General features: G+C 38.1%; 1 protein-coding gene across 3 annotated transcripts in view; it reads right to left on the bottom strand.

Moving 5' to 3' along the window:
- CLDN10 (claudin 10) overlaps window positions 1-18,359 on the bottom strand; it is a 107,640-nt gene that overhangs the window by 8,091 nt on the left and 81,190 nt on the right. For 2 of the 3 annotated variants that reach the window (XM_011355494.2, XM_011355495.2), the window contains exons 2-3: window positions 7,802-7,963; window positions 7,631-7,712 (exon numbers count right to left, since the gene is read on the bottom strand). In XM_011355494.2, coding sequence (XP_011353796.1) covers window positions 7,631-7,712; window positions 7,802-7,963 — 244 coding nt within the window. Of the gene's footprint in view, window positions 1-7,630; window positions 7,713-7,801; window positions 7,964-14,271; window positions 14,498-18,359 lie in introns of those variants that run through there. The other variant, XM_011355496.2, reaches the window with a different exon arrangement.

Raw genomic sequence — 18,359 nt, 5'->3', positions numbered from 1 at the left:
GTGCCAATTCTAAAGTGCTTTTCTGTGGCTAGTTTAGAACACACATGCATGCATTATCTTTCCGTGTGCTATAATTTATATCATTAGCATAGTTAATTCTACAAATTGTATATATTAATAACGGGTAACACTTATTGATCGCCTACCATGTGCTGCTGTGGTGGGTGCTTTATATGTATTTTCTTTAATCACCTTAACATTCAGAAACAGGAGAGTACTATCTCTGTTGTCCAGAGGCAGCTGCATCTTTCCTAAGATCACAGAGGAGCAAGGGCCAGGGCCCGAGTCTGAGCAGAGGTCTGACACTAAAACCTGCCTCTTAACTTCTCTGCCGCTTTCCCTCTCTAAATGTGCGTAAGGTGCTCAGTAGGTGTCTTTGTAGGAGTTCAAATTCTTGCCAATTATTCATGGAAATTTAAGAAACCTTCCACAGTGTAACAATATAATATTAGCGAAAGTAAATTATAATTTAAAAGGAACATCTCATGTCCCCAAAATTACACAGTTCAATTTAAAAACAAATCTGTTGTTTAGCAATGTCCATGCCATTGATCTTGCCCATTCATGTGGATAATTGGTTACTGGGCCTGTATTTTAAGTGAGATATGCTGAGTCATAATACTCAAAGTAGGAGCAATAACATGTTTACACACAAATTTTGAAGTCTGAATAAACTGACACTGCAGAGGGGGCTGTGCTTCAAGGTTGGAAATTCCTAAAATGATCAATGCTGTCCAGAGATACCTGAAGACATAACCAAAACTGGTGAGCACGGATCAAGAATCTGTGTGTGCAGAGATGGGTGTGCACATCTGTTTGTGTTGAGGGAAAATTATATAGATGGACTCGTAGCAAAAAAGTTTGGGTTAATTAAAAGCATATCTGTATTTTATTCAGAATCTTCCATAGTCTACCTGAAAACATTTTTAAATTGAACGTGGTGTTGGGGAAGATGTCTGTAAAATGGGTTCTCATGAGAAGTGCCTCGAGAGTTCATTCAACAGTTTCAAATTGTTGCATAGCTCTAACTCAATGCTATGACTGAGGTAATGAGAAATAAAGAGAAGAAATTACAGAAGCCTTGTTTCTTTTAAATGGTTTCATGCTAGCTCCTTTTCAAACCTGCCTTCTACTTGAGAGCCAAGTGTCTTTCAACAATTATCCTTTCTACTATGTCTCCAACGTTTCAATAAACATTTCTCTATGGCTAACCTTAATATATACTGTGTAAGGTAATGAACTGCTACATAAATGTGCTCTGCTTAAGGGTCGGTATTCTTAAAAATAATAGCTAACATTTACTGAGTGCTTACTGTGTGCTAGGCATAGTTCTAAACAGCTGAAATGTACCGTCTAATTTAATCCTTACAATAATATTATCCCATTTTACAGATAAGAAACACAGGATACAGAAAAGACAAGTAAAATCTTGAAGGTTACACAACTAATAAGTGGCAGAGCTGGGGTTTATTCCCAAGCAGCCTGGATCCAGAGTCCTTATTCCTTTTTTTTAAATAATAACTTTTAAAAGTTTTAAATAAATTTTTACATACACACACATACATGCATAGGTCAAATTTCACAACTTAAACATGCATATGCAACCATAAACTCAATCACATAAGAACATTATCAGCTCCCCAGAGCCCTGCTGTGCTCACTTCTAGTCATTGATGCCCTCTCTAACTTCTAACAGTTTAGGTTAGTTTTGCCCGTTCTTGAACTTAAATAAATAGAACCATGCTATATGAACTCTTTTGAGTCTTGCTTCTTTTGTTCATCAGTGATTGTGAGATTTATCCAAATGGTTGTAGATGGTTTATTTTCATGGCTGTGTAGTGTTTTATTGTGTGATGTCTCAATTTGTTTATCCAATCTACTGCTGATGGGCATTTGGGTAGTATAAATTTTAGGCTATTACAAAGAATGCTGCTGTGAACACTGGACAGGTATTATGGATGCATTTCTATATATCCCCAGGAATGGAATTCCTGGGTCATGTGTCTGGGTTTAGTAGTTGCCACACAGGTTTCCAAAGTGATTGTACCATTTTACGCTCCTACCAGCAGTGTATGAGAGTTCCAGTCGCTCTATGTCCTCGCCAACATTTTTCCTACCATAACAATTTTTAAACATTATTTCTTCAAGCAAAAGTCATTAAATCAACTAACATTTCTTGAGAGCCTACTGTGTGTCCAGCGCTCTTCTAAGTGGTGACGACATCAGGGTCCTCACTTTTAAACATCGTTATGCTGCATCCTCTCCCCATTCCCTTAACCAAAATTTCCACAAGTGTGCTCAAATCTTTCTATTCCAGGAGAGATGCAGACAGACAGCACTACTGACTGACCATCCTTGCTGTAAATGTCACGGAGCGTGGACTAGCTGTAACGGACTCTTAAATCAGCAAAACATGGTTTCTCCTTTGAGATGCTCCTTGTCTGGTTTGGGAGATGCACCAGTAAGCAAATGCTAATCTACTAGTAGGACTATGATAGAAGCACAAGGGGCAACAGGAGCAGTCAGGAGGGCACCTCACTCAGAAAGCAACTCCCAGAGGATTCGTAGGTGTTAGCCAGGATGTGAAAAGGAGAGGGAAAGGGCCGGGGAGCAGGGTGGTAAAAGCTGAGTGACCAGGAAGCCTTGCAAATTAGCAGGAATTATGACTCTGTGTACTGGTAAGTAAAAACAAAACAAAGTTGCCCAACACTTGATTTCCCGGTAGATTTTTAAGCCATGCTAGCATAATAAAAGAATCAGATCAACTGATCTGAAGTGGCCTGTGCTACTACTGAACAAAGTCACAGAATGACGCTTTTTTAATATTTAACAGCTGGATTGTTTTATTCACAGGGCACTTCTACGGAGTCCCTTATCTAAGAATCTATGAGCTGTTAACCAACATTAATTCGTTCTCCAACAAACCTCATGAATGGAGTAAGCTTAAATAAACAAACATCCATAATTTATTAAATTATAATAAGGACAGGAGAGAGAAGTTAAACATCTTGGCAAAGTCACTTAGTGAGATCGATACTCCTTTGAACTTCGCCAAGGAAAATTTGTGTAATCTAGAAATGTACTTCTTGAATTGTTTATTATTCATTTAATTTGACAGATAACAAGAATGAGAGAATTTATCGGAAGGTAGACAGCTGTTTATTTCTAACTGCTAAATAGCCACAATGGTGAAAAGATTTTACCTAAGTAAATCTTAAATCTTAAATTAGAAACTAAACATATGCTAGGAATGAAGAACGTTAGAGAAAAATAACTCCATGGTTTTAAAAACTCTAAAAACAGAAGAGCCTGAAGACCCAAGCATAAGAATATCTGAGACAAAACATTAATAGTAAATCTCATATAAAGAGAATAAATCTAAGATTACAATGACCTCTTTCTTCAATTAGGGCAATTGGTTCAGTGCTCTAATTTTGCATGCTCCGAAAAGAAATTTCTTTATGTCAATCAAGTCTTACTTGGAACAATTTATTTAAGAAAACAGGCAAGACATTCCGGAAGTTAATGGTTTAGACAAAGCAATGGTGGGAATAATGTAATTAAATTTCAACACCCTAGGATGGTGAATCATGCTAAGGGGTGCCTGTTACCATAAGCTTGCAGGAGGGTAGTTTTTTGTGGGTTTCTTTCTTTTTTTTTTTTTTTTGATTTGTTAGTTTTATTATAATAAAATGAAGGAAGTTGGTTTGAAACAGCCCAAAGGGAAGAGTTGAGAAATAGTTTTTAAGGTTTTGCAGGGACCCACCCTGGAGTCATAAAACATAATCATAACTTGAATGAAAGCAAAAGAAAAAAATGGAGGAATGGCATAAAATGACTTATAGTCAGATGAAACTCTTTGAAAATTGCAATTCTATCAAATGACTGCAGCCTGGAAGAAAAATTTCAGATAAGTGGTGGGAAAGGAAGGGTTTCAGAAAAAAATAGCCACTGAACATAAAGTATGATATTGTTTGCAATGTTACTGCCACAATCTTTACTCTAACTATACACTAGAAGCCACTCACTTTTTTCCTCAACAAAGCGCCTGTTGAGTTTTTTGCACATAGTAGGAATGTAGTGGGAACTCTGTTGTTGAGCTTAGCTGTGTTTTTCTTAGGCAACCAAGGTGGGTGTTATATAGGGTTGTTCTGGAAATCTATAAAGACGATTCCATTAGTATAGTACAGAATTCTTAAGAAAAACAGCAGCAGCAGCAAACCAACAACAACGAAACCAAGTTCTGAGGCCTGAACTGTTTTCTAGTGCATTTTATGGTTGTATGGGAGAGCAAGTATATGCTCACCCAAAATTTAAACTAGAGCATGCTCACTGCCCCTCCACACGCCTGTGCCACAGACATGCCTTCTAGGACTGGAAGGAGAGATGTTACTTGGTGGTAGCTAGTGTTAGGAAGATTAATGCATGATAAGAATGGGAAGAGGAGAATGAGTGCACCTTCTATGTCCATCCCCTCAGAGGCTTCCTCTGTCTGCTGAGACAACAGAAAACTTTTCTGTTAATCATGAAAGCACTACCTCTACAGGTAAGAATTTCACTTACCAAGCACTATGCTAAGCAAATAAGATAGAGATGAAACAGCAGTACTCTCCAAATTCCAATTGACTGATTACTAAATTCTAGCAAATGCCAGCTAAAGAAGTGCTATCCTTTAGAATATGCTAAATCAAATTTTTGCTTTAAAGATTGTGATACTTTAAGACCTATGAAATCAGTTTGTGTAGATAGCCAATTTTTAACTTATTAATCTTCTTAATTTTCATCTCCCACTCCTCTACTAGAGGTGTTGATAAAGGGAAAACAGATGAAGTCAAATTAGTCAATTTGTTGGTTTTTACAGAAGTGAGTTTCATTTAAATGAAGTCTATGAATTCCTCTAGATGTCACATGTCATTTTTATGCCTCTATTCTATCATCATGGGTAATTAAGATCTAATCATATTTACAATTCTCAGGCCTTGAAAATTCCTTGATCTAAGTGGATTTTATGTGTGTTGGAGGGCCTTTCTTTGTGCAAGGCACTGCCGAGGATACAGAGATGAGTCAAACAGTCCCTATCTCAAGGAGCTAACATGTTCTCAATAAGCAAGTTTTTTTTTTTTTAAAAAATAAAGTCTATATTTTCTATAAGGCCTTGGTATGAATGGCTTGTTTTCTGTAAATACTACCTATCTGTAAGTCATGTTGTTTTTCATAACCCCTAGCTCTTGTGTCTTTAACTACATAAGGAAATTGGCAAATTGCAGGTGTTATATTTGAAGTCACCACAGAAGAACTAATAAAGACATCTACATGCAATTCAAAAGAAATCTTAATAACAGCTAATACAATACTGTAATAGCTAATGCAGTGTTTGCTCTTCTAATCAATTCCAAGTATATAGGTATACACTCTCTTAATTCTCACAGTGTTTGCTCTTCTAATCAATTCCAAGTATATAGGTATACACTCTCTTAATTCTCACAGCAACTCTATGCAAGGGGTATTACTTTTATCCTAATTTTACAGATGACAGTATAGACACAAAGAGAGAGAGTAGGCACAGATAGAAAGAGAAATGCTGGGAGACTAAGAGTGGGAATGGAATAATTCTCGGTATCATCAGGGATATGGAAAAAAAGGAAAATTTTCAGAGTCCACAATTACTGAACTGAGTTTAAACAAAGTCTGAAAGGAGAATAAGAAATTCCAATGGTACTAAGCTGTCTTAGGTGACTAAGTATATAGCAAGCACAGAAAAAAGTCACAGTAAGGACAAGTGTAAGTTCCAGTGCATACATGAATTAGTCTTTTTACCTTTTGAGGAAAGATTAAAACTATTTTAAAGATTCTGACAAAGACATTCTTAATAATTGACAGGAAAATAAAAACAGTGATAGAGAAAAGATAATCCAAAAAAGTTAGAAATGTCTTTAATGAAATAAACCATGAGAAATACAGTTTTGTTGTATATTTATGATACCAAACCCTGATATAAAAATGTATCATTTAAATGAAAAATATATCATTTAAACATCATTAAAATGTTTCTAATCTTTAGGAGCACAGTCTCAGTTTCCATCTCAATGTTTGATGTCATGTATATCTGTGAAAATTTTATTATCAAAAATTAGGAGAAAATTCATAAAACAGACCATATTTTTTTCACATTGGTCGGGGAGTAAAAGTTTTCCTGGGGTCTAACTTGTTTCCCATAATAAAATTTCAGAATAAAAATTGTTTTTAAATATACAAAAGAAACTCTCTTGATGAAAAATACATGTAGCATACTGTCACAAAAATTATGAAATAGTAGATATTATAAATCATACATTTCAAAGCAGGCATTCTATAGTTCGTCTACTTGGTTTGAATCATAGTTCTGACAGCCTACTAGTTTAGTCCAAGTTCTCTTGGACACACTACTTGAACTCTTTCCTCAATTTTAAAAAAGGGAGTACCAAGAGAACTTACTTCATAAGGCTGTTGTAAGAATAAAATAAAATAATGTTTGCAATGTTCTGCTTGGTACATGATAAGGACTCAACGTTAGCTATTTTTTTCATTATGTCATTATGTAAGCATTTACTATTATACATAAACTATACTAAAGGGAGAACTAGAAAATCAATGTTTTGAAGACTTCTAAATCCACTGGAAAAAAAGTAATGCAGATCGGACCAGCCATTTTTTTAATAATTACTTAAAAAAAAATTCTGTAACATTCGATCTGAAGACTGAAAGAGAATCACCAGTCTGGTTGATAGTAATACACATGCACAGACATGAGGCTTTCTATAGAGGTATGTGGGTATAGTCCCATGGAAGACAAAATATTTGATATTATTTCTAACTTGGTATCTTTGGGGCTTTCCCAGTGCAAGAAATATGCCGAAGTAAACTATAAAAAGCAACAGCCCATAGCTAAATAACAACAACAAACTGATCTGTAGATGCCAAAGCATTTACCTTAAATGCAACTGAAATCGGTCACATCTGGGTGTCTGTGTCACTCTTAGAACATTTTTTTAAATGTACAGTTTCTTTATAAAAGTTTAGTAGGCAAAGCTTGTGAAGGCCATAGGCAACAGAGCAAATTTAAAAGGCTAATTAAAAATGAAAAATAATATTTCATTTAAATATCATTAAAATGTTTCTAATCTTCAGGAACACAGTTTCCTTTCAATGTTCATATCAGTGTTTGAGATGGAAACTGGCCTAGATGCTAGCATCTGGCAAATACCATTTTGAATGGACAAAATCAAGGCAAGCTTTTAATTTTCTGCTGTCATACTTCGTCATTTTTTCCTCCCTATCTTACACTTCTATTCCACTTTCCCTCCACTTGGCTTCAATTTTATGATGTCCAGTGGATGAAGTTTAGAGTTCTCAATCCTATGCCTTGAGCTATTTAGAGACAAGACATCATGTAACACTAATGTCGTTTTAATGCATCATTTGCCAACACAGCACATAAAATGTTTACTCTTGAATGATGTCATCAAATACCATTCGCCAGTATGTCTCACTTTCATAAGCCATGTAGGAAATTTATGTACCTTAATTTAAAATATGATTTTATACACATTTCCTGTGAGCCAGAAACATACAGACTGAGAAAAGTACTTACTTTTGCTCAACATAAAGAGGATCAAAGAATTCTGTTGTGATTTTGTTTGCATACAGCGAACAACCGGTCATTGAACATAGCCCTAAAAAGTATCAGAGGGAAAGTACCATGGTTAGTGTTATTTCATTAACATGGTGAAAGTACCTTGTTTGGAAGAAAGTTACTATTTACCTGACAGTATGAATACAATGCCAGCCAAACAAGCAATTTTAGCTTTGGCTTTATCTGAGCCTCCGACTTTGGTACACTTCATTCCAAACAGGGCAAATATGGAACCAAAAAAGCCCAGGCTGACAGCAGCAATCATAAGTCCTCTACATGCCTGGATATAACCTGCAATTAGAGTAGGTCATTTACATTAACATAAAACTGGTGGCTCTCCGGGGAGAAATACTTATTTTACATTGTCTTTCTAGATGATTGTTCTGTTTTCCAAGATAATAATAACAACGACGACAACAACCATAATTGTTAAAACACATGGTAAGACAAGCAAGAAAGGAAAGCAAGTTAGTCTACATGGAGTGCCTGTTCTATGTCACACACTTTTAAGTATGGCTTAGACATAATCCTCAGATTAGATCTCTGAGTGTATATGAGGAAACCGAGGCACACAAAGTTTATATAATATGTCTGAGATGAGTTAGTAAGACATGATCACAAAATCCACATAACACTGCCTTTCACTGTAGGAAGCACTGTCTGTCCTCTTATTTCCTTACATGTCGAATCTTTTAAATAGATGTTTTAATGGTTTTAACATTATAAAATTTATAACTGGGCAGCAATACTTCCCAAAGGGTCACATCTTCCAATATTAGTGAAAGCTTATAAATGAGACCAACTAAAATATCACCATGAACCATGAAGAGTCTAAATCAAGAAGTATACTAATGACATTGTGTTATTTTCAGGGCACATATTGTAAAATCTGGTTTAAAAAATTGATATTTACTAGAAGCACATTTTATAATTACTAAATTAACTGACTGCATATAAATGGATGCTTTCGAAGTAACCCTAAACACTTGTTCTGTTCCTTTGTTTGATCATTCTTCCTACATCATTCATTTCCTTAGTTACATGTTTTTATTTGCACAGCCGTAGTGATGGTAAACTTTATTTGGCTTTTATCCAGACACTAACAAATTTTAAATTAATAGGATTTAAATTATAAACTTTTCCCACATAAAGTCATTTTCATTTCAGCCTGAAACAATACCATATTTCAATCTGAAATAGTGATGGCATATACCAGGTATAAGCAAATATTTGTTAAGCAAATGAATGTACATGTACACCAGGTTTACACTTGGAATTAAACTTGTTAATCTGAAAAAACTTATTAATGCCAACGTACTGAAAGTCATTTATTATTAGTCTTCAGACAAAGGCTATAATAAATAAGAATTTTAAGGCTATGATAATCATAAATTCAGGGAATAATGCTTGAAGGTGGCCTCTAGTCAATGTTTCTTTGAGAAAGAATAAAATTTTAAGATTTAATTCTATTCTTAGGATCAATTTTGAAGAGTACACAGAGGATGCTTTATTTAATTGAATAAATTTAGGCCTCCACAAATGCAGACTTCAATGACAACTATCTTATATTTTATAGTACGAACTACTTCTGGACAGAAAATGATTTCACTGATGGGGAGACTATCAAAAACAGGAAAAGAAACTTTTTTTCAGAAAGACAGAACAATGCAGGTTTATTTTGATAGCAATAGTCACTCTGCACTCTCTCTGGGTCTATGCTACCACATACTGACACAGCTCTATTTTAAACTTCAGCCCTCAAGTCTGCCTGTCAGAATCCAGAGAGCAGGCAGAAGCACAGACAGAAAGAAGAAGCCTGTTAGTTCCTTGCAAGATTAAAGACAGTCTACCAGGATAACCACAACTGGCTTGTCATTTACCAACAGAGCTACTGGGTCTGTGTGGGTTCATTATTTTAATTTATGGTTTTGAGGTGTTTTAGCTGACTCTGATTACAATCACTAAGCAGGCAACATACTTATGTGTGTGATGTAACCTCTATAATATGTGTTTTAAAAGATTCTAGAAAACTTTATCATGCACCATAATTTACATTTACTTTAGTAACTTTATAGGCTTTATGGACAGAAAATGCAGGAGCCTGGCCATAGGTTATGTCCTGCAATCAGACCATTTAGACCACGGAATACATTTTCCCAGATGGTAAAACAGTGGTTAGAATCCCACGATGATGCATTCAATCCTTATTATAACTGGGAAAAATAAGAGCAGTCTTTAAACTTTATTTAACCAACTACTCATAACCTTTTTCTGAGTTTCTCACTCAGTTCTCCTGTCTCAGCTCTTGTAACTGCAGCAGGACCAGTCCCTCGGCACAAGTTCAAGAGGAGAGATGGGGAGAGCAAGGTTCTGATACGGTCAGGTCCTTCTTCAGTACCACTAAGAATCTAATTTGGAGGGAAAGGTACCTCTCTCTGTCGTGAAAACACTACCAATAAATAAACTGCTAACTCATTACATACACAAAAGAAAGCATCTCACCGGCACAATCATTGGGTAGATTTTCTGAAACAGGGATAAGCTCCCCCGCCAGCCATAGGTGTAATCCAGTTGTTGGCAAGCCTGATGTTTGTAAATTAGGGGTTACTGGTCCTTAAAACACTCACAGACTCAGTCCTTAGGTGACTTCCAACAAACTTTTTCAGAGTTTATCTTTTGCAAGGCAAACCTCTACAACCTTGCTTTTTAATAGTTCCTCAGGGAAAAACTTATAAGTAACACCATCAAGTGAAGTGGTGGTAAAAACTAGCCAAGGAGGCCATTATCGTTGACAGGTCTAATTTACTGACACCGTTAATAGCTAATTAACACATTAAAGTGCTGAGGCATGAACATATTTACTTAGAAGTTCTCTGAAGTATAATTTATAGTTAATTCTCTTCAAAGAAATAGCAAACATTCCCACTAACAAAAATAGACGGCATATACTTGGCTGAAAATGATTCTCACCTGAAGTTCAAGTGGTATTTTTAAAAGGAACATAGGTTAGCAATAAACAGAAATCACTAGATCATTCAACTGTGAAATTTTCAATTAGTAAACTACAATGACTTTAATGAATTCTGTTGGAGGAAACTTTCAAGGTGTCCCTTAAAAGTTAAGTGTTTTCCAAATGACGTGTACCTGGTTTTCCATTTCAAACTAGTAAAAAATGAAAATAACCATTTGGAGACAACTTCCTAGTAGCACAAGAGCTAGTAGCTAGATCGAAGGGAGGAAAAACATGCTTTTCTTATGTTAGTAGCTTTGTGTACTTTTTGCAAATCCTTTGAAAGAAGAGCAGTATGGGGAGAAGACATAACCTCTGGATTTCAGATCTGATTCTTCTATTTACCCGCTGTGTACCCTTAATTATGTTAGCTAATCTCTCAGAGTCTCTGTTTTCTCATCTGTGAAACAGGGATAGCAGCACTTACTACACAAGACAAATAATATGAACAAAGTGTCTGGTGAGGGGTAAGAAACTCATTGAAGCACCTCTTCCATAATACTGAGATTGATTCTAAGCAGAAATTTGAGTTGGGGTCTTAACGTGGCATAACATTAAATCTAGCCAGTTAGCTTTTTCAGTCTCATTTTCCTTATAGGGAAAATGGGAGTGACCGTGATACCACTTGATGAGGAGGAATTAGAGCTTTGACCTCATATAGGACATTCAGACTAATGACTCCATCGTCTGCATCCAAGACGCTTGTTCTTCCACCTACAGCTAGATGCCTACGACTAGATGAGAATGCTATAAGCCTTCTCTCTCTCATCTTGGATTTTCTTCTCAATGTAGACCTATGCCTAGTTTAAGAGGAGAGTTTGTCTGCTCAGGCTTATGGCCACTATGGTCCATCGCAACGTAGCCTTCTCTTGCACCTGCAAAGGCAATGTCAGGAAGTCCACATGCAGCATGCTGTCAGTAGGACCTGCCTCAGAACCAGCATCCAATAAATGCAGCTGCCCTGGAACACATGACAGAGAGTGGACAAGCAGAGGAGACTACTCTGAGAAGTTCTGCTTGGAGGTGGGGGAATCAACTCCTCTCTATATGAAAGTGTAGTAGTGTCAGTGAATCCCCCAAAATGTTATTCTAGAAGATAAAGAAAAGTAAATCTATCCCTTTGGAGCAATGCCTTTCTAAGCCATAAAAGGTAGAGCCAGAACAAAGACTCTGACAAATCTGATTATGAGAAAAATCATCACAAATCTAAGACAAACAATGGGCTGATATTGCAACATATATAACAAATCAAAGATTGACTGACATCTGGAATTTAAAAAAACAAATCATTTAAACCAAGAGGAAATAACAGAACCATCAGCATAAGATATGGACAGGTAATTCACAAAAGAGAAAAAATAAATGAACAATAAATACGATAAGATGGTCAAAAACACTGGTAATCAAGGAAATGCCAATTAAAATGATAACATGATAATATGTGACCCATAACATCAGATGAAAAACAGTGGTGAGAATGTAGAGAAATAGGCATTCTCATACACTGTTGGTGGGATGTAATTTGCTAGTATAAACTAAATATGAAAATGAATATTCTATTGCCCTGGCAATTCCATTTTTCAGTATCTACTCTATAAAAATACACATATGCTCACACAAAGAGGCAAATATAAAGATTTTTACTAAAGAGCTAACAATGAAAAGCTGGAAAGGATCCAATGTCCAACAATGAGTACGTGGTTATATAAACCAGTTCGTCCAGACTAACAAATACTATGCAGTCATTAAAAAGAGTTACTTCTATATACAGACTGGGAAAGACATGTTATTAATTTTAGAGCATTGCAGAACAATAGGTAGTGTGATGTTATTTATGTATTTTAAAGTCATTTTCTAGGTACATGAGCACACATGGAAGGCTATTTTGCAAGCTGGGTTGTATATAAATGTCACTCCTTCTCTATTTGATCCATTCTCAACTCCCTCTAGAGCTTAATAATTGAGGGCTATTCCCTCCTTCCTCTTCACTACTCCACCTGCCCCCAAATCTCGATACCATGTCCACACTCACCTCAGATGCATAAGGTGAAAACTTTGCTATTCTGAACCCATTAATCTCCAGGAAGCATTTATTTTTCTCTCTTCTCCCTTGTCCCCCAAACATCCTATAGAAGGAAACATGCCTATCTAGCACACTAACTCAGGAAACTATACAGTTACAACAGAAGAATGCACTTAGGACAGTAACTGTCAATCCCATATTCCTGAATGTAAACCACAGAAACAAGAGCCTGTCTGTTCAAAGCATCTATCTGGATGTGTGCTCTGCAGAGCACAGGAAATTCAACAGTAATATTCAGGAATCAACAGTGTCCCAGCTACTCATTTTACACAGCAGGACACAGACCCAGGTGTCACCAATCTAAAACCAGACATGTATGCCCTTACACGGTGGTTCCATCAAATACCACATTGAGCAACAGTTTGCTTTTCGTGGCAAGCACCATCTTAGAGGAATTAAATCTTGTCTTTTATTTACTCAGCTATGCAAATAAAAACTTGCAGTGCTGTAAAAAAAGAAAAAGAAAACACCTAAACTCCAGAAATAATGTAAATGACTCTCCCTAAGTTTCTGCCAGGATCCATCTAGTCATGTGCTGTAAAATCCTGAAAGAAAAGACCTTAGAACTCAAGCAGTCATTGTGACTGACGACTTGGACATCTACTGTTCTCTTGAAACTATGAGTCAGTTTTCTACATGAGCATCTACCTGTTGCTATACTGCAATGCAAAATAAAGCCCAATTAACAAAAACAATGTAGAAAACAATTTTTAAAAGAACAACACGAGGTAAATCCGAAGAGCAGATAAGGTTGGCACGGACACAGAACTTGTCAGTCTCCCGCACAAGATTCTCGATAGCCAGGATTCTCTACCCTCTAAGGCACTATTTATTTTCCTAAAATTTTAGAGGAAGCATAAAAGCCCAGGCTGACACGTTTGTAGAAGCGTGTTTTTTTTGTTTTTTGGGTTTTTTTTCGGGGGGGCGGGAGAGGGGGGGTGAATACCCGCTGCAATATGTTTTCCTTTTGTCCTGCTCACTTTTAAAAGAATTCATGAAACAGCTAAAGGGAGTTCAGGGCAAACTAATTTCTCTCTGACAAGTCAATGTTACTATTTTACAAGTCAATGATACCATTTTAGTCAGAATCCAGCTTTTCTGGGGAGCGCTGGATGGAAGAGCCTCTCCCCCCAACCCCGTCTTCGCGGGACTCCATGTCTTAACAGTCTCCAAGAGATAGAGGTCCCACAGTTGTGTGCTCTACTCTCAGGAGGGTAAAGCTGCCTCCCTCACTCTCGATGCCTGAAAGTCACCCACCCACCCAGGCCTGTCCTCATGTCCTCCCCACCCCGCGGTCTCGTGCTTGGACAGGCGTCTCCAAGAGACAGACATCTGGGGACAGCGAGCGAGTGAACGGGGGACTCTCCCCAGCTCCCTCAAACCCAGGGGTTTGAAAGCGGGATCAGGACTCAGAGTCCGGTCCAGGGGTCCCGCGACCAAGCTGTCACCTCCGCGCACTGGCCAGTAAGGAGTGAGGGCAGGGGCGGGGGTCGAGGGGATGCAGACCGTCCAGCGCCAGCATGGAGGGGAAGTCCTTGCAGTTGGAGACACCCGTGGAGTCAGTAACGCACGTCTTCCACAGGTTGGCCCAATAGGTGGCGGTGGTGATGACGGTGCCATCGATGGTGGACACTCTCCAGTAGTCGGTGGGCAGCGTGGAAGATACGAGCACCCAGCCGGAGACAGAGACCATGAAGGCGATGATCTCCGAGGCCGTGCTCGCCATGCCGCCTGCTGCAGCCGCCCTCACGCTCCCGCTCCCGCTCCGGCTCCCACTGTGCCGCGACCCCCGCGCACCAGCCCCAGGGGCTCCGCCTCCGCTACCCCGCCCCACCCCGCCCCACCCCTCCCCTCCCCTCACCTCACCTCACCTCCCGTCTCACCCCTCCCCTCCCCACCCCACCCCACCCTTCCCCTTCTGTCCTCTCCTCCCCTCCGGCCCGCAGATCCGGCACTAGGGGGCGCGAACCAACCCGGGGACGCGCCCTCGGGGTCAGAAGGACCTCGCTAGACGCTTTTTAGGGTCGCGCCGGAATTCTAGCCAGCCAATTGGCTCGGTGCCTGCGGTCGGGGAAAAACGCAGGCCTGAGCAAACTTTCGCCCCCCGCCCTCCCATTTCCGGGGCCCAGGACCCGCGGAGAGTGGCTCACCTGTTGGACAGACTGGCAGCCGGATGTAGACTACCTGTGGCGTCCCACCTCCCCCCTCCCCTCCCAGCCCTACCCATGGCAAATAGATTGGCTTCCAGAGAACCTTGTAAGAGCAGGGCAGAAAATGCCTTTTGTGTGCCCAGAAAAGACAGCCTGGTAACGCAGCCTTGGGGTGTTGAACTGTAAAGGTTTTCGTGCCACGCTTGTTTGGGTGACCCTGTTTTACTTGTCAAAGAGAGATCACTGGCAGTTTTGGGCTCGAAATCGGCCTGCCCTAAAGTTCTGCAGTTCTTTTTGGCCCGGTGGTATGCGGAAAGTCATTGTAAAGAGGTGCTTGGACAGGCCTAAATTCAAGATTACGCCATATGGAGGGCACAGGCTCCATCACGGCCTTCATTGCAATCTCAGTCTTGAATCCGGCCTGCTGATACTAATGCACTACACATAGGGTATGCATTTAAGACATTTTCAGTTCCCAGGTTGGAGTCTGTTCAATGAATTGATGGTTCTGTCACAGTGGAAACTACTCTGCATCATGTTTTACTTTTTTACCAGCTGCACCTTTCACACCTAATTACAGAATAAACTCATCCATTCCTTCATTGCTGTCTCAATGTACACATAAAGATCACGGTGTACTTTTGACTCCTGATGTCACAAATTTGGAAATAAAATGAGAGGACAAAGACATTGTCTGCGGTTATTATTTATCTATTTAAAGTTCTTGCAGTTCTTGGTATGAGCTTTCAGGATTCACTTCTTGCCAAAAGTAACCAAAGGTCTAAAATCTTTAAATAAGTCTGCTACAATAAAGCTAGTAGTTGCTAACCCTCTATTTTTCAGTCTTTGTGCAGGGACACTTTGGTTCATTGTGAAGAATTTCTCAATTCCCCTCTGTCACTTTTTTTTTTAACCAAGGAGATATAGAATAAAATTTGACATGATTCGATATCTATGGAGAAGAGAGGAGGTTGGACTACAGAACCATCAAAACTTAAGATCTGGAAGGATCATCGGAGACTATTAGGACATGCTCATTCTCCTGTCTATTTTTAGAGATAATATTCAGTTCATGCTCTAATCTTCAAGGCCATGGGTTCGGTGCATGGCAAGGTGTGTGTTATGGTTTGGTTTGGTTTTGCCAGCCTATTAGAAAGTTTTTTTTTTTTTCATTCTGAATCCTAAGCTCTCTCTCCTTAAGTTCCACCCCAATTCTGTAATCTGCACTGAGACAACACAGGGTAAGTCCCACTTTTTGGCTGTGTAGCAGACCTTAGGAGCGTTGTGTGCATGTGCTTGGCCGTCTCATAGCTTGTGTAAATGGGAATAAGGGTGAAGACGATTTGCCTGGTGAAATGTAGATGTGGCTACAATACTATACTGCTCTTGGTGTGTCATGTTTGGATTTACCAGTAGGTCAAATTTATAAACAGTTTGGGAAGCATCTAACTAACCTCATCCTTCTCATCTTCTCTGCTATTCAAATCAGTCACCTTTGAGTATTGACTACAAAGTGTCTTTTATTCTTTTGTATGATTTGCCTTTTTAAAGTGCTTTTATCACTGGGTTTCTTGCCTTCCAGCATATTTCCACTATTATTTCTATGTCATATCCCTTTCTGAACAATTTATCTATTTCTGATCCAATTTAACATTCAGAAAACACAAAAAGTCATGAATCAGGATATTCCCTATGGAGTTTCCTAAATTAAAAATTACACAAATTTTGGTTTTGCACTTTTTTTCCTGCTCTTGTTTGACAGCCTCTTTGTTTGCTATGTCTTCCTCGTGGTAGGTACTAACTAAGATTGTTGATTCTTTCTTCCTTCCTCCCTCCCTTCCTTCCTTCATTTTTTTTTTTTTTTACAAGACAAAACACTGACTTACTTTTCACACACTAAAAAGTATAGCATTGTGACCTTGAAGACACAAGCAGTTCCTAATTTATCCACAGGTTGTATATAAATTCATTTGTTAGCAACCAAGGATACATTGTTAAAAGAAAGATCTATAAAGGATGGTTTGGTGTTTCAGACCAGTTCACGAAAGTTATTTAACAGATAATGTAGTTATATCTATTGTACTTTAAAAATCCATAAACCATTGCAACATAACTTCCAGAGGAAACAAATTCTGAATTTTAACTTGCATCTCCAAGAAAGACACACCCCCTGCCCCCATTCTTCCACATCACTGGATGGGATCATTTAAGCCAGAATCTCTGGGGGTGGCTCTACTAGTGATCTTTCCAAAGATGCTAATTTACAGCCAGGTTGGGAACCACAGCTCTGACCATTTGAGATTCACATATATGTGTATAAACAGTTAATTCAGCAAAACATATGGTGTGTATTATAGAGAAAAGGAATATTAATCCCTTGGTTAAAATTCTTGAAAAACATTTTCTTTTACTGTAGAGATTATAACACACAGTTTCAGTTTAAAAGGAGTTGAAAATACCACAAGCAGCCCATAAATAAGACCTGGATGGCAGCGTCATTAGTTCCTTTGCCAGCTCAAACAGACTAGGTTCGTCATGCCTGTAGCTTTCATTAATTTTCTACTTTTATCCTTTGTTTATTCTATGAAGTTGGACAACCCTAAACTCTTTTCTTTTCTTCCCTGGCATGTACTGCATATTTATTAAAGAGAGTTTTAAGACCCCAACCAAAGGGTAAAAAATATTAACTTCCTTTAATACCTAAACAATATCATGTAATGAATTAACCATTTATTTTACAATGTCTTATATCTTAAGCTTTTCAAAACCAGTTTAGTCGGAAGAAACCTAAAGGTAGTACAGATTACCACATAATTCAACACAAGAATGTCCAGAAAATAAAATGAACCAAATAGAGATTTTTAAAAAGAAGTAATGGATAAATGGCTTGTTTCACTTAAAGATTATAGAGTCCCAAATAACCTTTGCAGTTAATCTGCAAACAGATTTACAGAGTACCTTTCAACTGATAAATGCTTCCTTATTTTCTTTAAGATCCAGTTCACTGAAATTTTTATTTAACTATCCATAGCAAACTATTCTTATTTAAATATAAGAATTAAATATTAGTGAATACAGCTATAAAGTTACTTCTCCAAATTATTCAAAGTAACATTAACAATAATTTGGTCTTTACAAAAAATCTATAGATTTTTTCCAGTATGAAAACTACTAATGTATCTATCAGTTAATAAATTTGATATGAATACCTTCAATGTCCTGAAATATATTCTGAGCCTTTCCATTTTTGAGACCTAAGCCTCTGAGATTAGCATTGGAAGTTATTTCTTTGGCTTTATTGTGCTTATTAAGGAAAAATGGAGGATTCCCCCATGGGGGGTGGGGTGTTGGGGGGGTCAATAGGAGTTAAACCAGTTTAGCCGACTGAACAGGAGATTTGCAGAAATTCTTTACTTGTGATTTAACTCACCTGCCAAACAACAC

The sequence above is a fragment of the Pteropus vampyrus genome, unplaced genomic scaffold (genome assembly GCF_000151845.1).
Source record: "Pteropus vampyrus isolate Shadow unplaced genomic scaffold, Pvam_2.0 Scaffold21, whole genome shotgun sequence".
Taxonomy (NCBI): Eukaryota; Metazoa; Chordata; class Mammalia; order Chiroptera; family Pteropodidae; genus Pteropus; species Pteropus vampyrus.
This window is presented reverse-complemented; position numbering and strand designations above follow the sequence as displayed.